Source organism: Delphinapterus leucas, chromosome 11 (genome assembly GCF_059928025.1).
Source record: "Delphinapterus leucas isolate spDelLeu-1000000601 "Yukka" chromosome 11, BTC_Dleu_Yukka2, whole genome shotgun sequence".
Taxonomy (NCBI): domain Eukaryota; kingdom Metazoa; phylum Chordata; class Mammalia; order Artiodactyla; family Monodontidae; genus Delphinapterus; species Delphinapterus leucas.
Window position 1 is genome coordinate 63739892 of NC_143139.1, and position 27569 is coordinate 63767460.

Here is a 27569-nt window from a genome sequence, read left to right on the forward strand (position 1 = left end):
AATTAAATAATAAAATACATTCACATATCATTTACTAGATTACAAACTCTGTAAGGGCAGGTGTTTTATTATTCTTTTTAATGAACACACTGCCTAAGACAGTGCGAATACATCTTAGACATAAAAATATTTGCAGATTTTATTAAATCATATTCTAGAACCAAAAGAGGAATGCCCGTGTTCCAAACCAAGATGAAAGGCAGTCTATAAGAATGGAAGAGCTTACTTAGAATTAAAACTATTGGATACCTGAGGGTCAAATACTGGCTCAGCAGATAACTATGTGATTACTACATATGACCTTGAGCAAGTTAAACTCTGAGTTTCAGTGTCCTCATCCACACCCTGCAGTTAATGCTGTAGAGCTGTATTAGAATGAGTCTGCACATAATGAAGCTTTCTATTTTCTCTTCTTTTAGAATTAGAGTTAAGATTGGATTAGGAATTTGTTCCGTTTTTCCCTGAAGCAAATTTATTTCTTTCCTCCATCTTATGTAAAGCCTTCGAAAAAGGGAAACTATGAAATCTCTCCTCATTACCATTACCTAAGTATGGCCTAGCATTAATACCTGCTTCTTAAGCAGGGAGTAAATTCTAGGGCTGAAAGAGAAAAAAAAAAAAAAAGAGAGACCTTAGGTTTAGGCTAAACCTAAAGCTGGGGATGCATATGTATAACTGAAGAAACAAAAGTGGTGAAAATACCACAAAGACAAGGACATATGGAGTTTCTTATGGCAAGACAGTAGCAATTTTAGTTCTTCACTGGGGCAACTCTGTACCAGTACCATTTTATGTGTGGTGCTGACCAAGCTGCCTCTTACCTCCAGACTCTAACAAAACACAGAACAAATCCATTCACTGGTCCATCCCCAAAAGAACAATATTAAGTAAATACAACTGACTGGTAATTGGCCAGAGGAAATCAGTTTATGGAATGAAATGACGGTTCTGGCTACCACAAATTACTATCGCATTAACAAAAGAATGAACTATTTAGTTCATATTATTATTTAATAAAATTAAATAATTTCTTCATATTTATGTATTTTCATCCAGTTGACAGAAAAAAAGGAAACCATTAAACTGAAATATGTGAATACTCACTCGATTTAACAAATCAATTTCTTCTTTGAGTTTTCCTATCATTTCCTCTTTATCTTGCATTAGTCTCACAAGTCTTAAGTTTTCTTGTCTTTCTCTTACCACTTCCTGGTAGATATAATTACAAAGTATTAATTGGGAAGTAACAAGTTGTTTATAATCTTAAATAGCATACATCTGCTAAGTCTGGTGAAGTACCTTAGATACATGAAGATTTCCAATGAATTTCTTAAGTCACTTGGTAAGGAAAGGAGGGCCCCATCCCAGAAAAGAACCAGAGAATGAGAGGAATACAGGAGTTGTAAAATATACTTCTGATTAAATCTATGTTTACCCAAGTTTTTAACAAATACCAATACTCAATGACTTTAGCTCTTTAGTTGATCACCACCATTAGTAATAAAATATCTTAACATTTAATGACTAATACCCTGTTGAAGAAAATTCAAAATTTTAATAAAAAATACAAAGTTTAAGAAAAGGAGATGGCTCTATGGAAAACTCTAAACAGAAAAATAATGATCCTCCATTTTACTTCTGGCTCTGCCAGTTAACTGACAATGGATAAAATGAAGGAACTGAAAACGATTACTGGTTTTTAAACTTTTTTTTTCTTTAAACAATGCAACACCTTTTCCAAAGAAATCTTATCAGAAGCCAGGACTTTACGCTGGGTCAGCCACCGTGGGGGCAAAAGTGAAGCAGAACTGAAAAGGTCTCACATAGAACTTGGCTTCTTTCTTACTCACCCGCAGAGGAAAGCAGCCAGCTGGCCTCATTAATCAGCTGCTGCCAACCGCTAGGAGCTCAACCCTAGCTCCTGCGGAACTTCAAAAGCCCTTCTGAAGAAGCCCCTTGAAAACTATTATACTATGTATTCCCTAACGTTTTTAATTTAAACTCACAGAAACTAGGGTTAAAGTTCAAATGTGAACTAAAAATAATCATCATATTATAAAAAGAAACAATTTTTAAAATTCAATCTCTACTTAAAACAATTTTTATATCACAAGGAATAGTTTCAGTTCAGCAAAATAAAACACATTTTCAACAATCAGAAAGTAATTCAGCACCATTATCAATTTTAGGGATTTAATGTTTACAGAACAAAGTTGAGACCCCATGGGTAATAAATGAATGCCAATATTCATTTGAGATGTTCTCAAAGATACTCCTAAACAGGTTTATCCTTAAAATTGTTTCAAACACCACAGTGGCTCTAGGCTCTAACTCACAACCCAGAAGAAAGTCTACAATCTGTACAGATAATATAATAAACACACAGTAGTACATACTGCTAGCAGAGACTTCTAACCATTTCAAAGGCAAAGATTGTTTTCAATATATTAAAGATAACACTTGGCAAAATGAGAGTATCCATTAAATATTAACCAATTCAAGAGCTCGCTCCATTTCTAAAAGTTTTAACATCAACAGAACTGGATAGAAAAGTATTAAGGAAATCAGAAAATGCTTAGCCATTATGCATCTAGAAAATATATAATTAAGAGTGATTCAAAGCTTTTATTTGACTACACATGGAAGTACCGATTAACACTAATGGTATCTTCCATTAGTGCCCCTCATTCTTTTCCCTTTTTTGTCACTGTCTCTTCCTTACACATTTCAATTTTTCTCTCTGCTGCTATGAAAGTGAAAAAGGAATCCCAATGGTATATTAATTTCATAAATCTTAAATAATTTGTAATTCATACCTTTTCAAGATCTTCAATTTTCTTTTCCAATGTGCTACTTGAGACCAAATTACCTGAAGCATTTGCATCCCTGTTATACCTGCTGAACCCACTTCTATCTGTTCGGGAAAATCTACTTGAGACATCTTCTTCAGAGGCAGTGGTTGTGCTATGGAAATAAAAAAGATACAAAAAAAAATTTTTTTTTTTTTAGATGTTGGGGGTAGGAATTTATTAATTAATTTATTTTTGCTGTGTTGGGTCTTTGTTTCTGTGCGAGGGCTTTCTCTAGTTGTGGCAAGCAGGGGCCACTCTTCATCGTGGTGCACAGACCTCTCACTATCGCGGCCTCTCTTGTTGCGGAGCACAGGCTCCAGATGCAGAGGCTCAGTAGTTGTGGCTCATGGGCCTAGTTGCTCCGGGACATGTGGGATCCTCCCAGACCAGGGCTCGAACCGCGTCCCCTGCATTAGTAGGCAGATTCTCAACCACTGCACCACCAGGGAAGCCCCCCACATTTTTAAAGATACCTAATATTCAGCAAGAAGAGTGCCAAGAGTATTTTCTATTCACCCTAAACAATTATCATTCCCCTGAGGACACATGGTTATAATAGCCAACTTATTTATAATTATGGAAGTTAATCATTATTCCAACACAATAAAAAAAATTTTTTTTAAATTAATTCTTTTGACCAGTATCTACTGAGTAGCTGCTAAGTACCAGACACCGTTATGAGTACTGAAGATGGAACAGGAAACACAGATGTGCAAACATAGACTCTGACTTTCATAGAGCTTTCAGTGTACAGGAATATAACCAATGACAATAAAGCAAGACAACTATCACAATAAGGTAAGTGTAAGGTACTCTGAGAACTATGAGCGGACCTAATGTAGTCTATCTGTAGTGAAGAACCACTTTCTTTCTCCTTTTATTTTTAAATTCCATTACATCATGGACCAACACTTTTTTTTTTTTTTTGGCTGTGCTGGGTCTTCACTGCTGCACACAGGCTTTCTCTAGCTGCATCGAGCAGGGGCTACTTTTCATTGTGGTGCACGGGCTTCTCATTGAGGTGGCTTCTCTTGTGGCGGAGCACAGGCTCTAGGCACACAGGCTTCAGTAACTGCAGCACGCAAGCTCAGTAGTTGTGGCTCGTGGGCTCTAGAGCACAGGCTCAGTAGTTGTGGCACACAGTAGTTGTTCCGTGGCATGTGGGATCTTCCCGGACCAGAGCTCAAACCCGTGTCCCCTGCATTAGCAGGTGGATTCTTAACCACTGTGCCACCAGGGAAGTCCCCATGGACCAATACTTTTGTAAGATCAAACAAAAATGAACTGGAAAAATAAAAGTAAAAAAGGCCATACAAAATACAAGCCTAAATGTTTTATTAGATTCAGACCCATAAAATTATATTTCAAAAACAGGATAAACAAAAAAGAAAAGAATTACATAAAACTGCATAATTTTCATTGGAAGTATGCATATAGGAAATTATAGAAAACAGCTATCGCACTAGCAACTTTTGTCATTTCATAATTCTTATTTAACCAAAAGTTATCACTGAAATAGCCATTCTTCATATTAAACACCAATTCACACATTCTGAACTAATAGCATATGTCAATATTTAAAGTTTTTAATATAACAAATAAGCTTGCTTCTTGCTTTTGCATTAGTTATCTATTACTGCATAAAAAAATATGCCAAAACTTAGTGGCTTAAAACAACACAGTTATTATCTGACAATTTCTGTTGGTCAGGAATCTGGAAGCAGATTGGCTGGGTGTTCATGATTCAGGGTCTCTTCTGAGGTTTTAGTCAAGATGTTGGTCAGGGCTACAGTCATCTGAAGGCTTGTCTGGACTGGAGAATTTGCCTCACAGAGCTGATGGTAAAAGGCCTCATCAGCTTCTCACTGGTTGTTGGCCAAAAGCCTCAATTCCTCAGTATGAGGGCCTCTCTACCGGGCTGTTCACGACAAGGCAGCTGGCTTCCAGAGAGAAAGCGACACAACAACCAAGACAGACACTGCAGTCTCTGTTATGACCTAAACTCAGAAGTGACATACCATCACATCAACCCCATGTTGAATGTGGAAGGGGATTACACAAGGTGAAAAAACCAGGAGGTAGAGCTTCCTGGGGGCTCTTTTGGAGGCTGGCATCATTCTTGCTAATCTACCGAATCTAGGTTGGACTGATGACAATGCTGATCACAAGGGGTAAGGTATATCTAAACTACCTCTATGATTTGTTTTAGTAGCACTCACAACAGAGAAATTAGTTTCACAGATGTATATTGACCAAAACAGGGGAAGAGACTTTGAAGCAATTTTAGCAAGCTCAGGATATTCAGTTTTAACTTTTACCCAATATGCAGAAAATGACACTTTTCAAAATTTGTCCTCAATTCTTTATTGGTAGCCAGTTCCAAAAATTTATCCATCAAAAGTATAGTTAAATCTAAAATAACTTTTGATGAAAAATAATAGATTCTTGATCTATTAATTTCCTATGCATGGGTTTTCTTTTGATGGAAAATAAAATTCAAAGTCTTATCAAATTTGTAAGGTATATGATTATAACATTTTGCAACAGTGCAATATTAAAATCATCACCTACTTACTGATAAATTGTGGAACCCATCATAACAATTTGAAGAATCTTTTCCCCCAAATTTCTAACTTTCATTTTTGTCCTTTGACCTTATGTAACACTGAAAACATTTGATATTTCTTTCTTGCACGAAAGGCTAATTAAGATCATTTTTTAAAAAAGAATGATGCTATCAGACAAATAACCTTAATTCACATATTTTAAAAGCTGGGGACTAAACTAGTTTCTTTTTTTAAAAAATTGAAGTATAGTTGATTTACAAAACCTGATTTTTTATCTTGTAAAAACATGAAGTGTTCATGCCAAAGGTCAAATACTTTGCCTGAAAATTTCCCTTTAAAAATTATTGTATACCTCAGCATATGGTAACAGCTGATTGGCTCAGCTTCCAAACTATCATTTAGTTTTTTTAAAACCTCAAATTTAATGTATTAGTGTTTAAGTAACTCACACTTTTAGTGAACTGTTAATTTAGTTGATATACCAAGTACACTATTTAGTTCAGCCGACATAACAAGACTTTCTCAATGAAACAAGCAGGAAGTTGATTTACATTCTGGCACAAGTTTCAACATTTTTTCCCTGTCACTGTCTATATAATAATCAGAACATACTCCTGCAAAGCAAAGCAAAACACCAAACCACATTTGTTGACTTGGTAACTCTTCAAAGTTTTATATACTTCAGACAAGCTGTTGTTTGTCAGCAAGGAAGCTGAAAAATAAATTCTTCCTTCACATTACTGTCATGTGAGCAAAATCAATGTGTTGATCATATTGTAACAAAAATTCCTTTGCTATCCTGATTTGTCTAAGAGTTGGTCTTCTGTATGACTAAAACTGTCCCTAAATATACCAAGCTATGGGTGTTGCTGGGAAGTATTACATGAACTACCTTCTTTGCTACAGATTCATCCAACACCTTCCAGCAAACATCTTTGTCTTGTCATTTGTGCGTAGTTTTTTAATGTTAGCAACCTGAAGTCAGACTGTAAAAGAAACTCACAAAATACTAATGAAATCCTGAATACATATGAAATCCTGAAGATCTCTTCTGTCAGCTTAACTGTAATAGTTCTTCTTTCAAATAAGGCATTTGCGGTTGTGAATTTAATTATGTCATGCATGTAAATGCCACTTAAATTTTGATGGTTTTATTGTTTTAGCAGCCAGTACATCACTGCAAATAACCCACTGTGGTTTTAGCACTTCCCATCAATAATGGCTAAAAACTGAACTCAATATAGGAGGGAGGATACTTCCCAACAAAACTAGTACAAACTCTTTTGGTCTGTACCTCTTTGAAATTACTTCCATCATCATCATTTGGTTTAGTATTACTGTCACATTCAGAAAAGATGTATCTTCTTTATTAAAAAAATAATCTAGGAAAGCTTCTTTTATCATAAGTAAATTAAGATTGAAAATAAAGAATATAAATTTTAGGGCTTCCCTGGTGGTGCAGTGGTTGAGAGTCCGTCTGTTGATGCAGGGGACACGGGTTTGTGTCCCGGTCCGGGAAGATCCCACATGCCGCGGAGCAGCTAGGCCCGTGAGCCATGGCCGCTGAGCCTGCGCGTCCAGAGCCTGTGCTCCACAATGGGAGAGGCCACAACAATGAGAGGCCCGTGTACCGCAAATAAAAAAAAAAAAATTTTACTTCCTAGATTTAGGTAATACTAACAAAAGCAGAAATTGAAAAGAATAAAAAAGATTTTTTATTTTTGTTTTATTTTGATTTAACTATTATATATTTACTTTTTAATTATTTTATTTATGAAACAAGAATATGCCTGATTAAATTTAACACATGATTTTTAAGGTAAATAAATCCTTCTTCAATTCTTACACATTTTGGGTTACAAATGACTAACATAAAAATAACACTGGTAGAGCAGAATACACATTCTTCTCTAGCTTGCATGGTATACTAACCAAGATAAACCATATTCTGAGCCATAAAACACACTTTCACAAATTTAAAAGAACAGAAACCATATAATGTCTGCTCTTAGGCCACAACAGAATTAGACTAGAACCAGTAACAGAAAGATAACTGGAAAGCCCCAAAATAACATGCAGATTAAACAGTGCACTTCTAAATAACACATAGGTCAAAGAAGAAATCTCAAGAGAAATTTTAAAATATTTTGAACAAAACGAAAACGAACCCACAACTTATAACTTGTGGAATGCAGTAAAAGTAGTGCTTAGAGGGAAATTTATAGCAATGAACGCATATATTAGAAAAGAAGATAGATCTAAAATGAATAGTCTAAGTTTCTACCTTAGGAAACTAGAAAAGAAAGAGCAAATTAAATCCAAAGTAAGCAGAATAAAAGAATAACAAGAACCAGAGCAGAAATGAATGACATTGAAAACAGGAAACCAACACAGAATAATCAATGAAACCAAAAGCTATTTCTTTGAAAATATCAATATAAGCAATAGGCCTCTAGCCAAGCTAACTAAGAAAAAGAGAGGACACAGACGACTAACGTCAGAAATGAAAGAGGGACTATCACTAAAGATACCATGGACATTAAAATGATAATAAAGGAATACTGTGAACAACTCTGACCACAAATTTGATCACCTAGATGAAATAGATCAATTCCTTGAAAGATACAATCTGCCAAGAAACAAACAATCTGAATAGGCCTGTATGTATTAAAGAAATTGAATCAGTAATTAATAATCTTGCAAGACAGAAAGAAAGCACCAGGCTCAGATGGATTCCCTAATGAATCCCACCAAACATTTAAGGAAGAAATTATACACATTCTCTAAAATCTCTTCCAGAAGATAAAAGCAGAGGGAATATTTCCTAACTCATTTTATGAGGCCAGCATTACCCTAATACCAAAACCAAAGATATCGCAAGAAAAGAAAACTAAACACTAAGATGTCTCATGAACATTGATGCAAAAATCCTCAACAAAATATTTGCAAATCAAATTCGAGAATGTATAGAAAGAATTATACACCAAAATCAAGTGGGATTTATTCAAGGCTGGTTCAACAGTTAAAAAAAAAATCAATTAATGTAATCTATCACAGTAACAGGCTAAATAAAATCACATGATCACACATAAATTCAGAAAAAGCATTTGATAAAATCGAACATCTATTCATGATAAAAACTGGACAAACTAAGCACAGATGGGAACTTCCTTGACTTGATAAAGAATAACTACAAAAAACCTACATCATACGAAATGGTAAGACACTCAAAAGCTTTCCTGCTAAGATCAGGAGCAAGGCAAGAATGTCCCCCCCCTCACTATTCCTTTTCAGCATCTTACTGGAAGTCATAGGTAATGTAATAAGACAAGAAAAGGAAATAAAAGTAATACAGGCTGGGAAGGAAGAAATAAAACTGTCTTTGTTCACAAATGATAGGATCATCTATGGAGAAAATGTGAAAGAATCCACACCAAAAAATTCCTGGAACTAATAAGCAATTATAGCAAGGCTGCAAGATACAAGGTTAACATACAAAAGTCAATCCCCTTCCTAAACGCCAGCACTCAACAAGTGGAATTTGAAATTAAAAACACAATACATTTACATTAGCTCTCTCCAAAATGAGATACTTAGGTATAAATCTAACTAAATATGTACAACATCTACGTGAGGAAAACAACAAAGCTCAAATGAAAGATACCAAAGAAGAACTAAATAGAGAAATAATCCCTGTTAATGGATAGGAAGAGTCAATATTGGCAAGATGTCACTTCTTCCCAACTTTGATTTCTCACTGATCTACTGGCTCAATGCAAGCCGAATCAAAATCTTAGCAAGTTATTTTGTGGCTATTGACAAACTAATTCTAAAGTTTACATGGAGAGGCAAGATCCAGGATAGCCAACACAATAGTAATGAACAATGTTGGAGGGCTAACGCTACCCAACTTCAAGGCTTACTATAAAGCTACAGTAATCAAGCAGTGCAATACTCGTGAAAGAAGAGACAAATAGAGCAATGGAACAGCAATGGAAGCAGAAAGAGACTCACATAAATAACCCACAAGTGATCTTTGACAAAGGAGCAAAGGCAATACAATGGAACAAAACAGTCTTTTCAACAAATGATGCTGGAACAACTGGACATCCGCATGCAAAAAATGAAAAATAAGACACTGGACATCCGCATGCAAAAAAATGAAAAATAAGGCAAAGACCATATACCCTTCACAAAAGTTACTTCAAAATGGATCACAGACCTAAATGAAAAATGCAAAACTAAAAAATTTCCTAGAAGATAACTAACATAGGAGAAAATGTAGAAGTCCCTGGATATGCTGATGACTTCTTAAATAAAACCAAAGGCACAATCCATGAAAGAAACTGATAGCTGGACTTCATTAAAATTAAAAATTTCTGCTCTGTGAAAGACAATGTTAAGAGAACAAGAAGACAAGCCAGCCTGGGAGAAAATATTTACAAAAGACACATCTGATAAAGAACTGTTATCCAAAATATACAAAGAACTCTACAACTCAACAATAACAAACCACCCGATTGAAAAATAGGCCAAAGAACTTAATAGACACCTCAGCAAAGAAGATATACAGATGGCAAATAAGCATATGAGAAGATGCTCCATATCATATATCATCAGGGAAATACAAACTAAAATGAGATACCACTGTACACATATTAAAATGGCTAAAATCAGGATCAATGCTGGTGAAGATGTGGAGTAACATGAACGCTTATTCACTGCTGGTGGGAATGTAAAATGGTACAGCCGCTTCAGCAACAGTTTCGTGGTTTCTTATAAAACTAAATATACTCTTACCACCAATCATGCTCCTTGGTATTGACCTAAAGGAGCTGAAAACATATGTCTACCCAAAAACCTGCACGTGGGTGTTTATAGCAGCTTTATTCACAACTGCCAAAACTTGGGAGCAACCACGATGTCCTTTCAAGGTGAATAGACAAATAAACTACAGAAAATGGAATATTATTCAGCACTAAAAAGAAATAAGCTATCAAGCCATTAAATGATATGGAGGAAACTTAAATGCATATTACTAAGTGAAAGAAGCCAATCTGAGAAGGCTATATACTGTATGGTTTCAGTTATATGACATTGTGGAAAAGACAAAACTATGGAGAGAATAAAAAGATGAGAGACTAAAATGCTACCATAGTGATGGATACATGTCATTATACATTTGTCCAAACTCACAAAATGTACAACACCAAGAGTGAACCATAATGTAAACTATGGACTTTGGGTGGTTATGATGTGTCAGTGTAAGTTCATCAATTGTAACAAATGTGCCTCCCTATTGAGGAATGTTGATAATGGGGAGGCTATCCATATGTGGGGACAGGTTTATATGGGAAATCTCTGTATCTTTCCCTCAATTTTGCTCTAAAAACTTAAATTAAAAAAAAATCACGTACGTACCACAGCACCTGAACTAGTCGATATCCTGTTCTGAAAGGATTCTGCTTATCATGCACTTAGGTGTGATGATGACAATGTTAAAATGCAATTCAGGCTTCTAAACATTTACTCTCAAGTTTTATTCTTACCTTGTCATGGATTACTTACAAACAGTTCAAGGACCACACTTTGAGCAGCATTATGCTAAAGAATGTTTAAACTCAGACTTAAAAGAGGAATAAGAATGTGTAAATATCTAGAAACAAAGAGTACGTGGCCCTTTGAGAAACAGAAAAATCCAATATGGCTAAAGCATGAAAGGTAAATATAGGGGTGATAAGATATGACACTGGAAAAGCAAGCAGGATACCTGAAAGCAAGATATGACACTGGAAAAGCAAGCAGGAGACCTGAAAGCTCTTTTATGAAGAATTTCAACTAATGGTCTCCAAATTTATTCATTACATACACATTGGTATGTATATTTATCTACTATCTTTATAATCGATTTACAATATCATTATGTTTGGTTATATATTACATATTCATATATACTTTATTATACAAACATATATGTAAATCTAATAATATGATTTATAATATGATATTGTTAAAATATTATCTGTATCACAAAAAATATAACATAAAGGGGTGAAAAGAATTTTAAATGTACATCTTTTTTTTTTTGGCTGCATTGGGTCTTTGTTGTTGCACGCAGGCTTTCTCTAGTTGCGGCGAACGGGAGCTACTCTTCGTTGCGGTGCGCAGGCTTCTCACTGCAGTGGCTTCTCTTGTTGTGGAGCACAGGCTCTAGGCGGGCAGGCTTCAGTAGTTGTGGTGCACAGCCTCAGTAGTTGTGGTGCACAGGCTCAGTAGTTGTGGCTCATGGGCTCTAAAGGGCAGGCTCAGTAGCTGTGGCGCATGGGCTTAGTTGCTCCATGGCATGTGGGATCTTCCCGGACCAGGGATGTGCAGGCTCAGCGGCCATGGCTCACAGGCCCAGCCGCTCCACGGCATGTGGGATCTTCCCGGACCGGGGCACGAACCCGTGGTCCCCTGAATCGGCAGGCAGACTCTCAACCACTGCGCCACCAGGGAAGCCCGACTATAGTATTTTTAATGAAAGTATAATTTGAATATGCTTTACTTCTGAGGAACTTATTTTAACTCTTTGTGATATATAGAGATTTGAAGGTGTAGTTCTAAAATGAGCATGCATATTTGATTTTTAATGTCTGTAACAGCAGAAAGAGATGTCTCACAGTAAGAATTTAAAGTTTTTTACATTTTCACTTAAAACTCCAAAGCAAGCATCAAAATTTTTTCCTAATTTATAAGAACAGATCTGATTTTATGTATCTTGCCAACTGAACAACCACATGATCACCTTTGCGTTTATATACTTGTTTTTATATTCTCCTTAAATTCCCCCCCGACCTATCCATTTTGTATTAAACAACATAATAATTCATAAATCCATCTAACCATTCAAATTACACTATTGTGCAACATTTAGCAAGTGAACAAAGCACACTTTCCTCAGGATACCTCAAATACTAAATAATCATCTGATACATATAGAACAAGGGAATAAATAACAAGTACATAGTGCTATCTATTAAGTATACAGTGGGCCCTACGAATCTGTGGGTTCCACATCCACAGACTGAACCAACCCACACTGAAAATATTCAGGGGGGAAAAATGCTAGAAATTTCCAAAAAGCCAAACATATTTATATAGCACTCACACTGTATTAGGTACTATAAGCATTCTAGAGATAATTTAAGTATACAAGAGGATGTGCATAGATTATACACAAATACACCATTTTATATAAGAGACTTGAGCATCCACAGATCTTGGTATCCTCAGGGTCCTGGACCCAATCCCCCCTCCGTGAATATCAAGGGATGACTGTAAATGTCTTACTGTCTTTTAGATTAAAAGGTAAATACAAACAGAAGATCTAATATTTCCCTCCTGCATCCTAACATTATCTTGTGCATCACCCTGCCTTGGAGACCAGTTTAGACTCATTTAAAGGTAAAAGGAAGTCACTAAAGCAGGGAAAGTGACAATCATTTTAATAAAATGCACTGGAAATGAGCAAAACTGAAGGCAGCGAGACCAGTTTGAAGGATATTGTAATCATCTATGTAAGAGATGATGGTGTCCCTGGACTTCCCTGGTGGCGCACTGGTTAAGAATCCACCTGCCAATGCAGGGAACAAGGGTTCGATCTTTGATCTGGGAAGATCCCACATGCCGCGGAGCAACTAAGCCCATGCACCACAACTACTGAAGCCCACACACATAGAGCCTGTGCTCCGCAACAATAGAAGCCACCACAATGAGAAGCCCGGGCATCACAACGAAGAGTAGCCCCTGCTCGCCACAAATAGACAAAGTCCACACGCAGCAACGAAAACCTAACGCAGCCAAAAATTAATTAATTATATTTATAAATATTTATATATACATTTATTTATTTATTAAAAAAAGAGATGATGGTGTCCTAGATTGGTGGGTTGGCATTGGAGCTACAATGACTGAATTTAAGTGAGGTTGTGAAGAAAGGAGAGGGGAGGGGATGGAAGGGAAGGAAAGAAAAAGGAAAGGAAAGGAAAGGAAAGGAAAGGAAAGGAAAGGAAAGGAAAGGAAAGGAAAGGAAAGGAAAGGAAAGGAAAGGAAAGGAAAGGAGGAAGGAAGGAAGGAAGGAAGGAAGGAAGGAAGGAAGGAAGGAAGGAAGGAAGGAAGGAAGAAAGAGTCAAAAGCAGTGTCCAGATTTCTGACTTGAGCAAGAATGTATTTTGATACCAACTACTGAAATCCACTAAGTTTCACAAGTTTACTTTCGAACATGCTGAGTTTAAGATGCTTCTAAGATATCTAAAAGTAGATATTTGAAAGTTGTTGGTTATACAGATATAGAGCTAATGATTTAGAATCATCAACGTAGGTATACACAGTAACCAAAGTCACCAGAGTGAAAGAAATTTCTAGAACAAATACACAGAACAAAAAGAGAATAAAGTCTAAGACAAAGAGCTGAGTAACATCAACACATAAAGAGTAAGTACAGGAAAGGACGAACTACAAATAAAAACTGGGAAATATTGGCAAAGTGGCAGGAAGAAAATCAAGAGGGTAAGCCATCATCTATCATGTTATAAAAGAGCATTAGAATCATTTTAAAGGACCTCTTTTCACTTAAAAAGAAGTCCACTTATCTGCATCAACCACAGATTATTCAAGTAGAAACCACAACGCTGACAACTACAAACGAAAACCTAAAAATGTGGATATCCCTTAATATGTTTGTTTGCTTGATGTACAAGCTTAAAACAGCCTTTCAAAAAGTTTAACCTATTAACAATTTTAAAAATCCTTCCTATTAGGCCTGTCAATACACAAGTGATAATATCATCCAAACTCAAAACAAGGAATAATTATTACTGAAAAACATAATCAGTGATTTATCCCCATTAGGTATTAGGTCTGTAAAGAACACTGTCATAATTGTGAATAACTGTGTTAACTTGATCTTATTACCAAATTTAGCTCTGTTTATTTTAAAAACAGGGGCTTCCCTGGTGGCGCAGTGGTTGAGAGTCCGCCTGCCGATGCAGGGGACACGGGTTCGTGCCCCGGTCCGGGAAGATCCCACATGCCGCGGAGCGGCTGGGCCCGTGAGCCATGGCCACTGAGCCTGCGCGTCCGGAGCCTGTACTCCGCAACAGGAGAGGCCACAACAGTGAGAGGCCCGCGTACCGCAAAAATAAATAAATAAATAAATAAAAACAGAAATGTTTTTAACCTATTTTTGAGGGCTGGATATGTACAGCACAAAATACCCAGAATAAAAGATTGTTTTATTAACTCCAAAAAGATTGTAACGTTCTATTCAGGAATGTTAACACAAATCTCTAACCAATACAATTCCAAAAAGAATCCCCCTCTGCCTTTAGCTACAAAGTATTAACCATAATGTGCAGAAAAGGAAAAAGAATAAACAGTATCATCAAAGATAAATACCACCATTTACCAAAATTTTCCCCCTCAGGGAATTTTCGTATTTTCTGTGGAAAGACTAGAAGGTGTTGTGTTGGGGGATAAAACTATCACGAGAACAAGATTGGCAGCATTATGAGATTACAGCTAAAGGAATTTTCCACTAAAATAGATATTTTAAACCTTAGCAATTAGAAGAAATACAAGACCCATGAGTCAAATCCTAGTTTTAGAATGGATACCAAATATTTAGAAGTATTAGGTAAGTCGGGGAATTACTAAATAACCAAGAAGTACATGACTGGTCTCCATATTTTTAATGTTTCACTACCTTATTCAATTCCACCACCACTGTCCCAAACAGTCCCTCACTCTGGGTAGGTCTTCTCTCTCTTCTCCCTTTAAACACACACACACACACACACACACACACACACACACACACAGCAACAACTAAAGATCAAAATCATCTCTCAGACTCTTTATTAAAATTGTGATACATATTCACTGTGGGAAACAGATAACATGAATCAATATCTCCAGTAACTCCACCAACCCAGAGATAACGGCTGTTATATTCTACAATATATTAGTAGTTCATAACCTTTTTGTATTGCAGATCTCTTTGAAAATCTGATGAAAAATATAGCTCTTCTCCCAGATAACCATGATATTCTTTTACAGAGAATTTTAGCAGCTCATCAATAGAGTTCAAGTTAAGAACGCTTATATATATTATGATAGATGTTGTTTTATATCATACTCTTCGTAATATGCTTTCCCTCTCTCCATTTAACATAAATAGGTAATAATTTTCCTATAATTATTAATTCCTATAATTAACGGTTTTCTAAAGAATCAGTTTAATGCCTGTATTGTAACTTTATATTAATATGCTATAGCTTATAACCTATCTCATTGTTAGAAATTTAAGTTTCTCCAGTTAGGGGCTATCATACTTGTTCATTTCTGGTGTGTTAAATATAATGAATTATCCTAAAGAAATCACTATAAACTTAACCAAGTAAACATTCCACTAAGAAAATTACACATTGGGGGAAAAAAAAACCCAAAAATACATAACCACTGATCCATCCTTCTTAAACCTTGAGTTTCAGAAATTTCAGGACTCCCCCCTCCAAATAATTATCCAAAGTTATTTAAACATGTTTTAAAAAGGAGTTCAGTGACTATGTTAAGAGACGTTCTAGGTAAACAGGAGTTGATTCAATAAAATAGAGCTCAACTACAGTGACTGCTTAACAAACTCAATGCTTAAAAAGTACATCCTTCATATTTGTAAGAAAAAAATTAATATTTAATCCATAATTTACAAGAGCACACAAACTAGTCTTGTGGGTGGCTTGTACCCTCTAATGACTTTTTAAGTTTGTCTAGTCGTATATATATCATAAGTTATTTGGTTTGCTGAAAATATTTTCTAACATATAATGCCAAATTTCTATCCTTTAGCCCATTCCTCCTTTTTTCACCCCCATTAATCAGCAGACACCCTTCTCCAAAAAACATACATTCTCCAGTCTTTGCTACAACTTGCTGACAGATTAATGAAAGTAATGAACTGTTGATATACAATGTAACAAATTCCTCTAGATAAGGAATTGATAATTTCAGATCTAGATTTTGAGTTTGTTTTTATTTGGTGTGTGTTCAACTACGAGTTGCTATGAGTCCATGAATAATGACTAGAAACTTAAAAAAAATTTTTTTGTTGTTTGTTTTATAACAGTATTAAACATGGCTAAACCTTTGAGAGCTGAAAAGTAACAAACCATGTGGTTTAGGCTATGAAAGTAAAAGAAGTAACAAGTATATGAACAGGTCACAAGTAAAATAATGGTCTAAAAAATCGGTGGGATGGGGAAGGGAGGGAGATCCAAGAGGGAGGGGATATATGTATACATATAGCTAACTAACTTCACTGTACAGCAGAAACTTATACAACATTGTAAAGCAATTATACTCCAATGAAAAAAAAGCTTAAAAATAAAAACATACATCATGTGAAATCAATTTTCTACCTAATTTAACACAATATGTAAATAAAGCTTTTGATGAGGATTTGTAAGTTATTCCCCTAACGATTCTAACTAAAGAATGCAAATCTGAAAAGTGCCAATTATAATTTAAGGTTTATAATTTAATAAGGATTAAATATGTATGAATGATACAGCAAACTTGGTAAGTTACTGAAGTTTATTTTTATTCCCCAAACCAAAAACTGATGATAAAAACTCTTTTGGTTTGAAAATGTGGCCTGGAAATAGGCCAAATCAAAGCTATTTGATTGGCAATGCTTGCTAGCAGAAGAAAAAAGAGTCTTTCCAGTTTAAACTATTCATGTTAAGTAAAAATTACCAAGCACAAGTTTCATTATATCTACATCAAAATTACTCAGAAATGAAAATAAAAGCAGCAGCAGTGGCAAACATATCAGACCTACTTAGTCAATTGTTGATTACCTTGGCCTTCTTATCTCTTTTAAAAGGTAAACACTGGGACTTCCCTGGTGCCGCAGTGGTTAAGAATCCACCTGCCAATGCAGGGGACACGGGTTCGAGCCTGGGTCTAGGAAGATCCCACATGCCATGGAGCAGCTAAGCCCTTGCGCCACAACTACTGAAGCCCGCGCACCTAGAGCCCACGCTCTGCAACAAGAGAAGCCACCGCAATGAGAAGCCCACACACTGCAACGAAGACCCAACATGGCCAAAAATAAATAAATAAAGTTATTTATTTTTTAAAAAGTTAAACATTGAGTTTTATCTATATAATAACTTAGTATTAAAATTAGAGCTCTTCTTAATCAATGCTTTATTTTAGATAAATTATAATAACCACAACTTTTAACCAAATATTTTAAACTTTAACATAAAAGTAGGGGAAGACAGAGGTTTTATATGTATAAATCTAGGTAGATTGTCTTGTGCAAGCATGTGGGTTCTGGAGTCAGGTTGCCCGAGTTAAAATCCAGACTCTTCTGTTCACTAGCTTCATAATCACAGTGAAATGATTCTACCTCTTTATCCCACTTCACTCACCTATAAAATAAAAGTAAATATTATACCTACGGTACCTACCTTACAAGATAACTTTGAGAATTGAATGAGATCTCTATGTAAAGCTTCTTGGACATTATAAGCACTTGATAAGATTTACCATTATTCCATTAATTATTAGCACAAGCATGACCACACCTTCTGCAACCTTCATGGCTTCAACAGGGAAAGAAGCTAATATCTCAGTCATCTCTGTTAAACAACTTATACTTAATTGTGATTTTCCTCCTATACATGTGCACACACACTCAAACACATTTTCTGATAAAAGCACTACTCCTTGTGTATAGCTGGCGCTATGGACTTGCTAGGGTCTGAATGTTTGTGTCCCCCCCCCAAAATTCTGTTGAAATCCTAATGTCCATTCTAAGGGTAATAGGAGGTGAGGCTTTGGGAGGTGCCTAGGTCACAATGGTGGAGTCCTCATGAATGGAGTTAGTGCTCTTAAAATAGAAATCCCACAGCGCTCTCTAGCCCCTTCCACCATGTGAGGACACAGTGAGAAGCTGTTAGTCTGCAACTTGCAAGAGGGCTTTCACCAACCAGAACCTGACCCTGCTGGCTCTCTGATCTCTGACTTCCACGCTCCAGAACTGTGAGAAATAAATTTCTGTTGTCTGTGATATTTTGTTATAGTGGCCTGAATGAACTAAGATCAGAATGAATTGGATACTCCCAAAATTCATATGCTGAAAGCACTAACCCCGATGTGATGGTATATTTGGAAGCAGGGCATTTGGGAGGTAACTAGGTTTAGATGAGGTCATGAGGGTGGGGCCCTCATGATGGGATTAGTGTCTTTATCAAAAGAGACACCAGGGAAGCCACCCCTTCTCTCTCCACCATTTGAGGACAAAGTAAGAAGGCAGCTCTCTGCAAGTCAAGAAGAGAAGCCTCATCAGAACCAGACCACGCTGACACTGTGATCTTGGACTTTACAGCCTCCAGAACTGTAAGAAAATAAATTTCTGCTCTAGCCATCCTGTCTATGGTATTTTGTTATGGTATCCCAAGCTGACTAATACAGATGGTATATCTGTATTTTCAGTGTTTAAATACACAAGGGAAAATGACTCAGTTTTTCTTTTGCTAAGTTCATCAAACCCTTACAAATTCATGGTGTATGCAGTATTCAAAGACTGCAGAGTATGTCAGAATAAGTCATGGTCAGAAAGACATTACACTCCTGCCTACGATGTAATTTCTTTTTAAGAGCACAATATTAAGGTTTCTTATTTTTCAAACAGCTGCTTGAAACAGTTCTAGTTAGTTAAGCCACGGTCAGGAAGACATTATATTTATGTCTACAATATGTTGTTAGTCATAACTTAAGGATTCTTACCTTTTGTACCTGCCTGAAACTGTTCTAGATGGCTCCTGTAAAGTAAAAAAAAAAATGACATATCAGTTTGGGTATGTGTATAAGCACACAATTCCGTATTCCATAAAACTACTGACAGAGAATATTGGAACAATTACCATTGTTTTTTTTTTAAATAATTATTTTATAGATTTATTTATTTTTACATGTATCTTTGGCTGCACTGGGTCTTCGTTGCTGCTTGCGGGCTTCCTCTACTTGCAGCAAGCGGGGGCTACTCTTTGTTGTGGTGTGCGGGCTTCTCACTGCAGTGGCTTCTCTTGTTGTGGAGCACGGGCTCTAGGCACAAGGGCTTAAATCGTTGTGGTATGCAGGCTCAGTAGTTGTGGCTCGCAGGCTCTATAGCGCAGGCTCAATAGCTGTGGCGCACAGGCTTAGGTGCTCTGCGGCATGTGGGATCTTCCCGGACCAGGGCTCAAACCCGTGTCCCCCTCATTAGCAGGAGGATTCTTAACCACTGCGCCATCAGGGAAGTCCCTTTAAAACTATTTTTGAAACCACAGGAACTAGATTTAAATGTTTAATCACTGGTTATTTAGATAAAGCAGAAAGAAATACTAAGGTTATGTGTATGCACTCAAAGTACATTTTATTGAATGTAGATAATAATGATTCCATATGGAACTTTTCCCCTTAAGTTTCACAAACAGTACTCCAACTAACATTTTATCAAGGTTTTCTTTCATAAAAGTCCCTAATCTTATTCTATATGAACTAAAACTTAAGGCACAGACCTTGAATGATATCTGTCTAAATATGCATTAGAAAAAATGCTAATAATGCCTTAAGTTCCAAAACATAACACCTCTCTCACTTTGGTTATAAATGAAATATTTCAAAACATGACATCAGCTTGATTATCCAGACTATCTCTTGCTGCAATGAAATAGGCAAAATTGCTAACTAAGAATAGCCCTTGTTGCATTTACTGATTTGTGGGTAACTGATATATTGATTGTAACGGTAGAAACAACCTGGCAATAAATAATATTTCTGAGGCTTAAAGTAGGCATTTTCCCCTAACATGATAAAACTTAAGAGTAATACACATTTAGAGTAGAATTTTAATAAATACAGAAAGGTGAAATGGAGGATGTTTTCAGCAACACTACACTATCGTGGCATTATACTAATGTTATACTTTGACCCAACTATAAATGACTTAAAGTCAGTTATCAGGTAAGTTTCCATTTAAGTATACTAATAAGTTGTATAATATCTGTTTTCTACGTTTCTCACAGCTTTTTTTTTTAAACAACTAGTGACTTAAAACATATGTCAACTTTTACGGTATTTTCTCTACAGCTAGTTTGGTGCAATTGATCAAATTACAACTTGGACATACCTGATCAAATTATTCCATGCTCATGTATAAAGATGTATAAACAATTAGATTTAAGCCTATTTCTGTATAACTAATATTCAAGAGCTAAGATTCTAAAGCAGACCAACAACTCTTAAGCTTATTGTTTATTGGTTAGATGTGAATATGCTTTTTATCAGACAACACTTAAGCTTACTGTTTATTGGTCAGATTTGAATACAGTTTTATTAGATTATACATTTTGTAACTAAATGTTATTTCACAGTGACTCTAGTAATCAAATTCTATTGCTTAGGGACTTTCCTGGTGGTGCAGTGGTTGGGAATCTGCCTGCCAATGCAGGCGACACAGGTTCAAGCCCTGGTCCAGGAAGATCCCACATGCCGCAGAGCAACTAAGCCCGTGCGTCACAACTACTGAGCCTGCACTCTACAGCCTGCGAGCCACAACTACTGAGGCTGCGTACCACAACTACTGAAGCCCGCACACCTAGAGCCCGTGCTCCACAACAAGAGAAGCCACCGCAATGAGAAGGCCGCACACCACAACTAAGAGTAGTCCCCGCTCACCACAACTAGAGAAAGCCTACGTGCAGCAACGGAGACTCAATGCAGCCAAATATAAATAAATAAAAAATAAATTTATATATATATAAAAAATTCCATTGCTTAACAATGGAATGTTTCCCAAATTGGATAGACTATATTAGTATTAGCAGAGATTGGGAGGGGTGGTAGCCTGCTTCTCATGTGTATTCAAGACTCACATTTACAGATGGAATTTATGCCCTGCCAAAAAGAGGAAACTGAAAAAACTTTTTTTCTATGTTAGATAGAAAAAAAAAAAAAAATCAGCCCCTATAGTGCAGTAAAAGAGTCCCTTATAACTTTAAGGAGGAAAACTCTTGTTACATTAATACAAAATTCTACACAAATATAAACCTTAGATTTGTTAACTAGAAGCCTCTATATTTCTGTGACCGCAAAGATTTCCAAGCAAAGAGTGATAACTTCATAATTACTAAAACTGTGAAAGTTGAAAATTCCATTCTAAGTGTGTGGGGGGAGAAGAAATACCTTCAGTATCACTGAAATTGCTTGTAAAAAATATGAATGCTAAGACTATATTGGTCTTAAAAGTTTCAAAGACTATGTAATTAGACCTTCCAATAACCCTAAAGTTTATTATACAACTGATTTAAAATATACTTTTCCTGAAATAATCTTTCTTGTAATGGGATGGTTTATATTACAAAAGGGAGGGGGAAAGACCTATGTAGAGCTTAGAAAATGTTGGCAAAGCACGAACTGTTTTATGTGAGTTTAAATAAAACATTCTGCTTCATTCAAGCTTAGAATGGTCAATAAGGAAATTCCACGAACATTGTCTTTACAGGTGCAGCGGCAGATCAGCACTTGTAAAGTATAAACGAATATAAAAGCATATGTGAAATAAGATCAGACAAATACAGGCCCAGTAGAATATAGTAAAATAATACTGAAGTTATTCAAATAAACTTGAATAACTTCAGTATAGCCCTTGGTAAACTATGGCATACCATGGTAACTGGCCCTCAGGACTAACTTTAAAATACCTATACTGGTATATATAATATACTAAGATACAATGTTGAAGATGAATGCAGAACAGAATATCTGTAATGTACAACTGATAAAAATAACTTTAAAAATGAGAATAAAATAAGGACATTATCAAATTAACAAAGATTTTAAAAGGAAAAACTAAATAATAACCAATATTTGTAACTATAAATGAAGTATAACCTTTAAAAATTGTGAATCACTATATTGTATACCTGTAACTTGTATAGTATTGTATAGCAACTGTACTTCAATTAAAAAAAAAAAAAGGAAAAGCTCATTATTCCCCTCCTTTCCTGAACGCCTTAGTCCTAAAGCCATTAGGTGGGGCAGAGCAAGGTGGGGAGGAAATAAGGTGGCCCCAACCAGGGTATCAGAATACTGGAACACTCCATGAAGAAGAGCTGCTTGGCAAAAAGAATCAGAGTCCAAGAAAACTGAGGACAGCATCCATACAGCAGGGGGACTTAGCCTGGCATGAGAAATCAGAGCCTGAGCAGAATGAGGAGGGGTCTACAAAGCATGAAAGGGAAGTTAGGTTATCAGGCCTGAGGCAAGGTCAGAAAGGGAGTCCCAGGAAGGGATACTGAGAGCCCCAAGCAGGGTGTGATGGTCATCCATTCATAAGGGGGGCCCAAAATGGGGATTTAGAGCCCCAGAAGGGTAAAGAAGATGTTCCCTCAAAAAAGGCAGCCTGGGGCTTCCCTGGTGGCGCAGTGGTTGAGAGTCCGCCTGCCGGCGCAGGGGACGCAGGTTCATGCCCCGGTCTGGGAGGATCCCACATGCTGCGAAGCGGTGGGCCCGTGAGCCATGGCCGCGGGGCCTGTGCGTCCGGAGCCTGTGCTCCGCAACGGGAGGGGCTATAGCAGTGAGAGGCCCGCGTACCGCAAAAAAAAAAAAAAAAGGCAGCCTGGCATGAAGAATTCACAGCCCTTGCAAGGTGTGGAGAGCATCTCTGTAGGGCATGAGCAGGGCTGATGTGCTGGAGCCCAAATAGGATGAAGAGAGTGTCCACAGAGTGGCAGCCTGGCCTGGAGGTGTCAAAACCCAATCAGGTGATAAGGGGTCCCCATGGAGGAGTAATCCAGCATGAGGTCTCAGTCTGAGCAGGAACAAAGGAAGACCCTAAGGAAGAGCAGCCTGTCACAGGATGGAGAAGCTAAGCAGGGTAAGGATGGACTCCACAGAGGGGGTGAACTGGTGTGAGGAGTCACAACTCAAGCAGGGTAAAGAGGGCAACCTGCAGCTTCACAAGGGATGCCCAAGCCTGAAGAAACTGAGGAGAGTGTTCATGCACAAGGTAAAGCCAACGTATGATGTCAGAACCCACTCGCAGTACGGAGGGCATAAGTGTGGGGAAGGAGTGGCAATGGGAAATAGGTTACATATAGGGGAATTGACTAAATAAGAAAACACATTACGAATAACGGGAAACAGGTTCCTCAGTGTCACAAAAGGGAGTTACAAACACTAGATTTAAGCCTTGTGATATTAGATTAGAATTGGCCATATTGGTATAAATTAGTTTCAGTATCTACACAGATAGACGTAGTTACCTAGGTGGGTAGGCAGGCAGCAGACCAACAGATATGTATACGTATGCATGTACACAGAGACACACACAGTAGGTCTGTACATAGAGAGCGACTACAAATGGTGACATCTCAATAACATGAACATAACTACAGCCCAGATCTTGGCTTCACAATATCATTTTCCAGTAAAAGGAATCAGGGCTCCTTAGAGAAGTAGCTGCTAGCTTCCAAGACTGGAGTAAGAAGCTAAAGATGAGTCTGCATTATCTTATTATGCCAGAAAACAAAGAAGTATTCCGAGAATGATGGAGATGTAGCAAAGGATACAAAAGGTTAAAGGGGCTCTCACTGGCCAAATTTGGGATAATGTGACTATTAAAATAAATAATGATGCTGTGGTAGGCAGAATAATGACCCTCAAAAGATGTTCACATTCTAATCTCTGTAATCTTCAAATATATTAGGCTACATGGCAAAGGGAAATTAAGGTTGCTAATCAACGCCACTAAATAGGGAGATTATACTGGGTTATCTGATGGGCCCAATGTAATCACAAGGGTCACTGAAAGTGGAAGAAAGAGGCAGAAGAAGGTCAGAGGGAGATATGGCAAAGAAGAAAGGTCACAATGCTGACTTTGAAGGAGGAAGAGGGACAAGGAATACAGGTAGCCGCTAGGAGCTGGAAAAGGCAAGGAAACTGATTCTCCCCTACAGCCTCCAGAAAGGAATGTAGCCCTGATTTTAGCCTTTGATTTCAGTCCATGATTTTATTAGTCCAATGAGACTTCCAACTTACAGAAGTGTAAGTTGATAATTTTGTGTCATTTTAAGATACCAAATTTGTGGTAATTTGTTATAGCAGCAATAGAAAACTAATACTGATGGTAAGTAAAACCCATCAGATAAAATAGGTAATAGGGAGTTGATACAGATATACAGGTATAAATAGATGATAGATAAATGGACAGAGATAAATAGAAAGTTTGATGGAGATTAAGATATCTACATGGTTCAAAGCACTTATCCACAAAATACTTATTAAGAAGGGGCAGTGAAGCCTGGCAAATACCACCTTCATCACACGACCAAAGTGATCATCATCAGCAATGGAACAAACTAAAATCATGTGTCACCTGATAGGATACACAATGAGAAAAACATAGCACCAATTCTGTGACATTCCTGACAAAGACATACAACCTGAATCTAATTATAAGTAAATATTAGATAACCCAAACTGAAGGTCACATCACAAAATAAATGACCTACAATCTTAAAAAGTGTTAAGATTAAGAAAGTTAAGGAAAGACTGTATCAGATTGAAGGAAACTAAAGAGATATAGTGACTAAATAGAACATGTGATTCTGAATTAGACCCTCTTGCTATAATTTAGGACATGACTGGGACAACTGGCAAAACTTGATGATGGCTGAATATGTTAGATGGTAAAAGAATGTGTCAATTTTAATTTCCTATTTTTAAGAGCTGTGTTGTGGTTATGTAGGAGATCTTGTTTGTAGAAAACACACAGTGTAGTATTGGGGGTAATAGGGCATCAAGTTAGCAACTTACCCTCAAACATTTTAAGGGAAAAAAATTCTCTGTACAGTACTTGCAACTTTTCAGTAAACTTGAGATTGTTTTAAAAGGCAAATCAATAAATAATCAAAGAAAGGAGAAAAATAAAACTCATAAATATAAGTTCATCTCTGGTAATCTGGCCAAAGAAAATAATTCAAAACACAAAAAGCTTATTTAATCTCCACAGATGTTAATTCCAGTATGACTTATAATAGTAAAAACGTTTAACCACTGAGGATTTGTATTAATGGGAAATTTGTGTCACCTATTACACACATTAAAAAAGAAAATTCTATGCCACTGAAAATAATACACAAAGAATTTTGAATAACATGGAAAAAAATGTTCATGCTATAACACCTACAAAGAGAATTTTGGCAATACCATCAAAATTACAAATGCACGTTCCTTTTCACCCAGAAATTCTAGTGCTAGGGTTTTATCCTACTGATTTACACACACATATGCAAAAGAACATATATTAAAAGGTTTTCACCACCACATTGTTTGTAAAAGCAAAAAATTATATATAACCTAAATGACCATCAACAGAAATTAGTTAGAAAAATTATGATACATATATAAAATAGAATATTCTGTGTTTACAAAAAAATAATAGGGAAGCTCTTTATGTACTCCACAATATTAAATGAAACGAACAGGATGCAAAACAGTGTGCTAAAAATTAGTGAATACATATATAGACATATATATACACACATATAGACATAAATTTGTTTATGGACTACCTCAAGAAGGATCTAGAAGGATGTGCAAGAAAAGAAAGCACTAGTTGCCTCCAAAGAAGGTAACCAGGTAGCTGAGGAAGACTTTTTACCATACACCTTCTTATGCTTTTTCCTTTTTTTAGCATGTGACTGTATGCTTCTTTTAAAATTAGTTAAGCCTAAAGTTTAAAATTTAATAAACAGTTCATAAAATACATAAGGAGACCAAACTAGGTAATTTCCCCTGTCTTTTACATTTTCATTTTGGTCAAATTTTCTAATTGATCATGTATTATCTAATCAGAGAATTAATATATTACTTTAAAAACTGGCATATTATCTAGGAAAAAAACATGGTTAAAAATGTGTAAAATCATAGCTAAAAATATAAGAAAAAAATATAAAGGCTCATTTTTTATTACCACTACTCCATATTATTTGAAAAATGCCAAACAGAAACTTAAAACACTCTAACCTTTCACAGAGCTTACTGTTATGCCAAATTCATGTTCCCATTTCATTCTTCATTTAAAAAAATTTGTTTAACTGATTCACATACATAATGCTAAGAAACAAAATCTCTCTGTCCTATTCAAGAAAAGCCTTAAAACAATCAATGATGCCAATATTTTCTCTTTTTGTTGTTTTTGAAGTTGGAGTTATAAATAAAATCTATATCTTATCTGAGTAACAGAATATGTGAGTTTAGGTAGTAACTCAGAGATGTCAACTATGTGGACAGAAAAGTTCCTGTTCCCATTCCAACTTCAATGTGGCAATCTGGGATCCACGGGAGAGTTTTTGCCTCACTTTCATCCTAAGCACATAGCCTGGAATATACATACTTAAAACCAAGATCATCAGTGAGTTACATCCTAATTGCTAATGAAACAAACAAATAAACAAAAATGAGAGAAATGAAGGGCAGACCTAGGAAGAGATTAGAAAAGCTACAGGAAAGAAGATAAACTGGATAAGGCAGAAAGCTCCTCAGAGAGCCCGGATCAGCAGAGACTGCTACATATCTGGGTATAAACTTGGAAATAAACTAAACACTAGGCTCCTCAGCTTTGACTGGGTAAGGAACAGAAAGAAATCAGCCCTCTTTCCAAAAGCTGCTGCCTGATGTTAAGTGACATGACCAAGAACTGAAACCAGTTCTAGACTCAATCAAAATGCTATATTGTCTCTATCCCAATAAATTAAGCCTATTTCTTCACCTGGAATAGGCACAGATTTAATTTCAACTTTGCTGTAATACACAAAAACAAAGGATACAAAGATACTTTAGATTATGAACAGTCACAGAGGTGCTGAGAGAAGCACTGCTGCTTAGCTTACGCTATGTTATAATAGGGTATTCTAGCAGTAGCAACTGCAGTACAGGGGCACAGACAAACCCCCATTACCATTCTTCGCATCAATGTATCTGCCTCAAAGAGCAGAGGAAAAAGAAGTTTTGCATTCACATCCAAACCATTTCAAAATATTTTGCCTCTCTCTGC

General features: G+C 36.4%; 1 protein-coding gene across 17 annotated transcripts in view; it reads right to left on the reverse strand.

Annotated features, from left to right (window-relative positions):
- Positions 1-27569, reverse strand: part of PAWR (pro-apoptotic WT1 regulator) — a 209221-nt gene that overhangs the window by 110417 nt on the left and 71235 nt on the right. For 16 of the 17 annotated variants that reach the window (XR_016394995.1, XR_016394993.1, XR_016394994.1 and 13 more), the window contains exons 4-6: positions 19256-19290; positions 2817-2964; positions 1105-1209 (exon numbers count right to left, since the gene is read on the reverse strand). Coding sequence is in view for 2 of the 17 variants with exons in the window: in XM_089921075.1 (XP_089777201.1) it covers positions 1105-1209; positions 2817-2964; positions 19256-19290 (288 nt within the window). In the remaining 15 variants the exon portion in view is untranslated. The remainder of the gene's footprint in view (positions 1-1104; positions 1210-2816; positions 2965-19255; positions 19291-27569) is intronic. The other variant, XR_016394997.1, reaches the window with a different exon arrangement.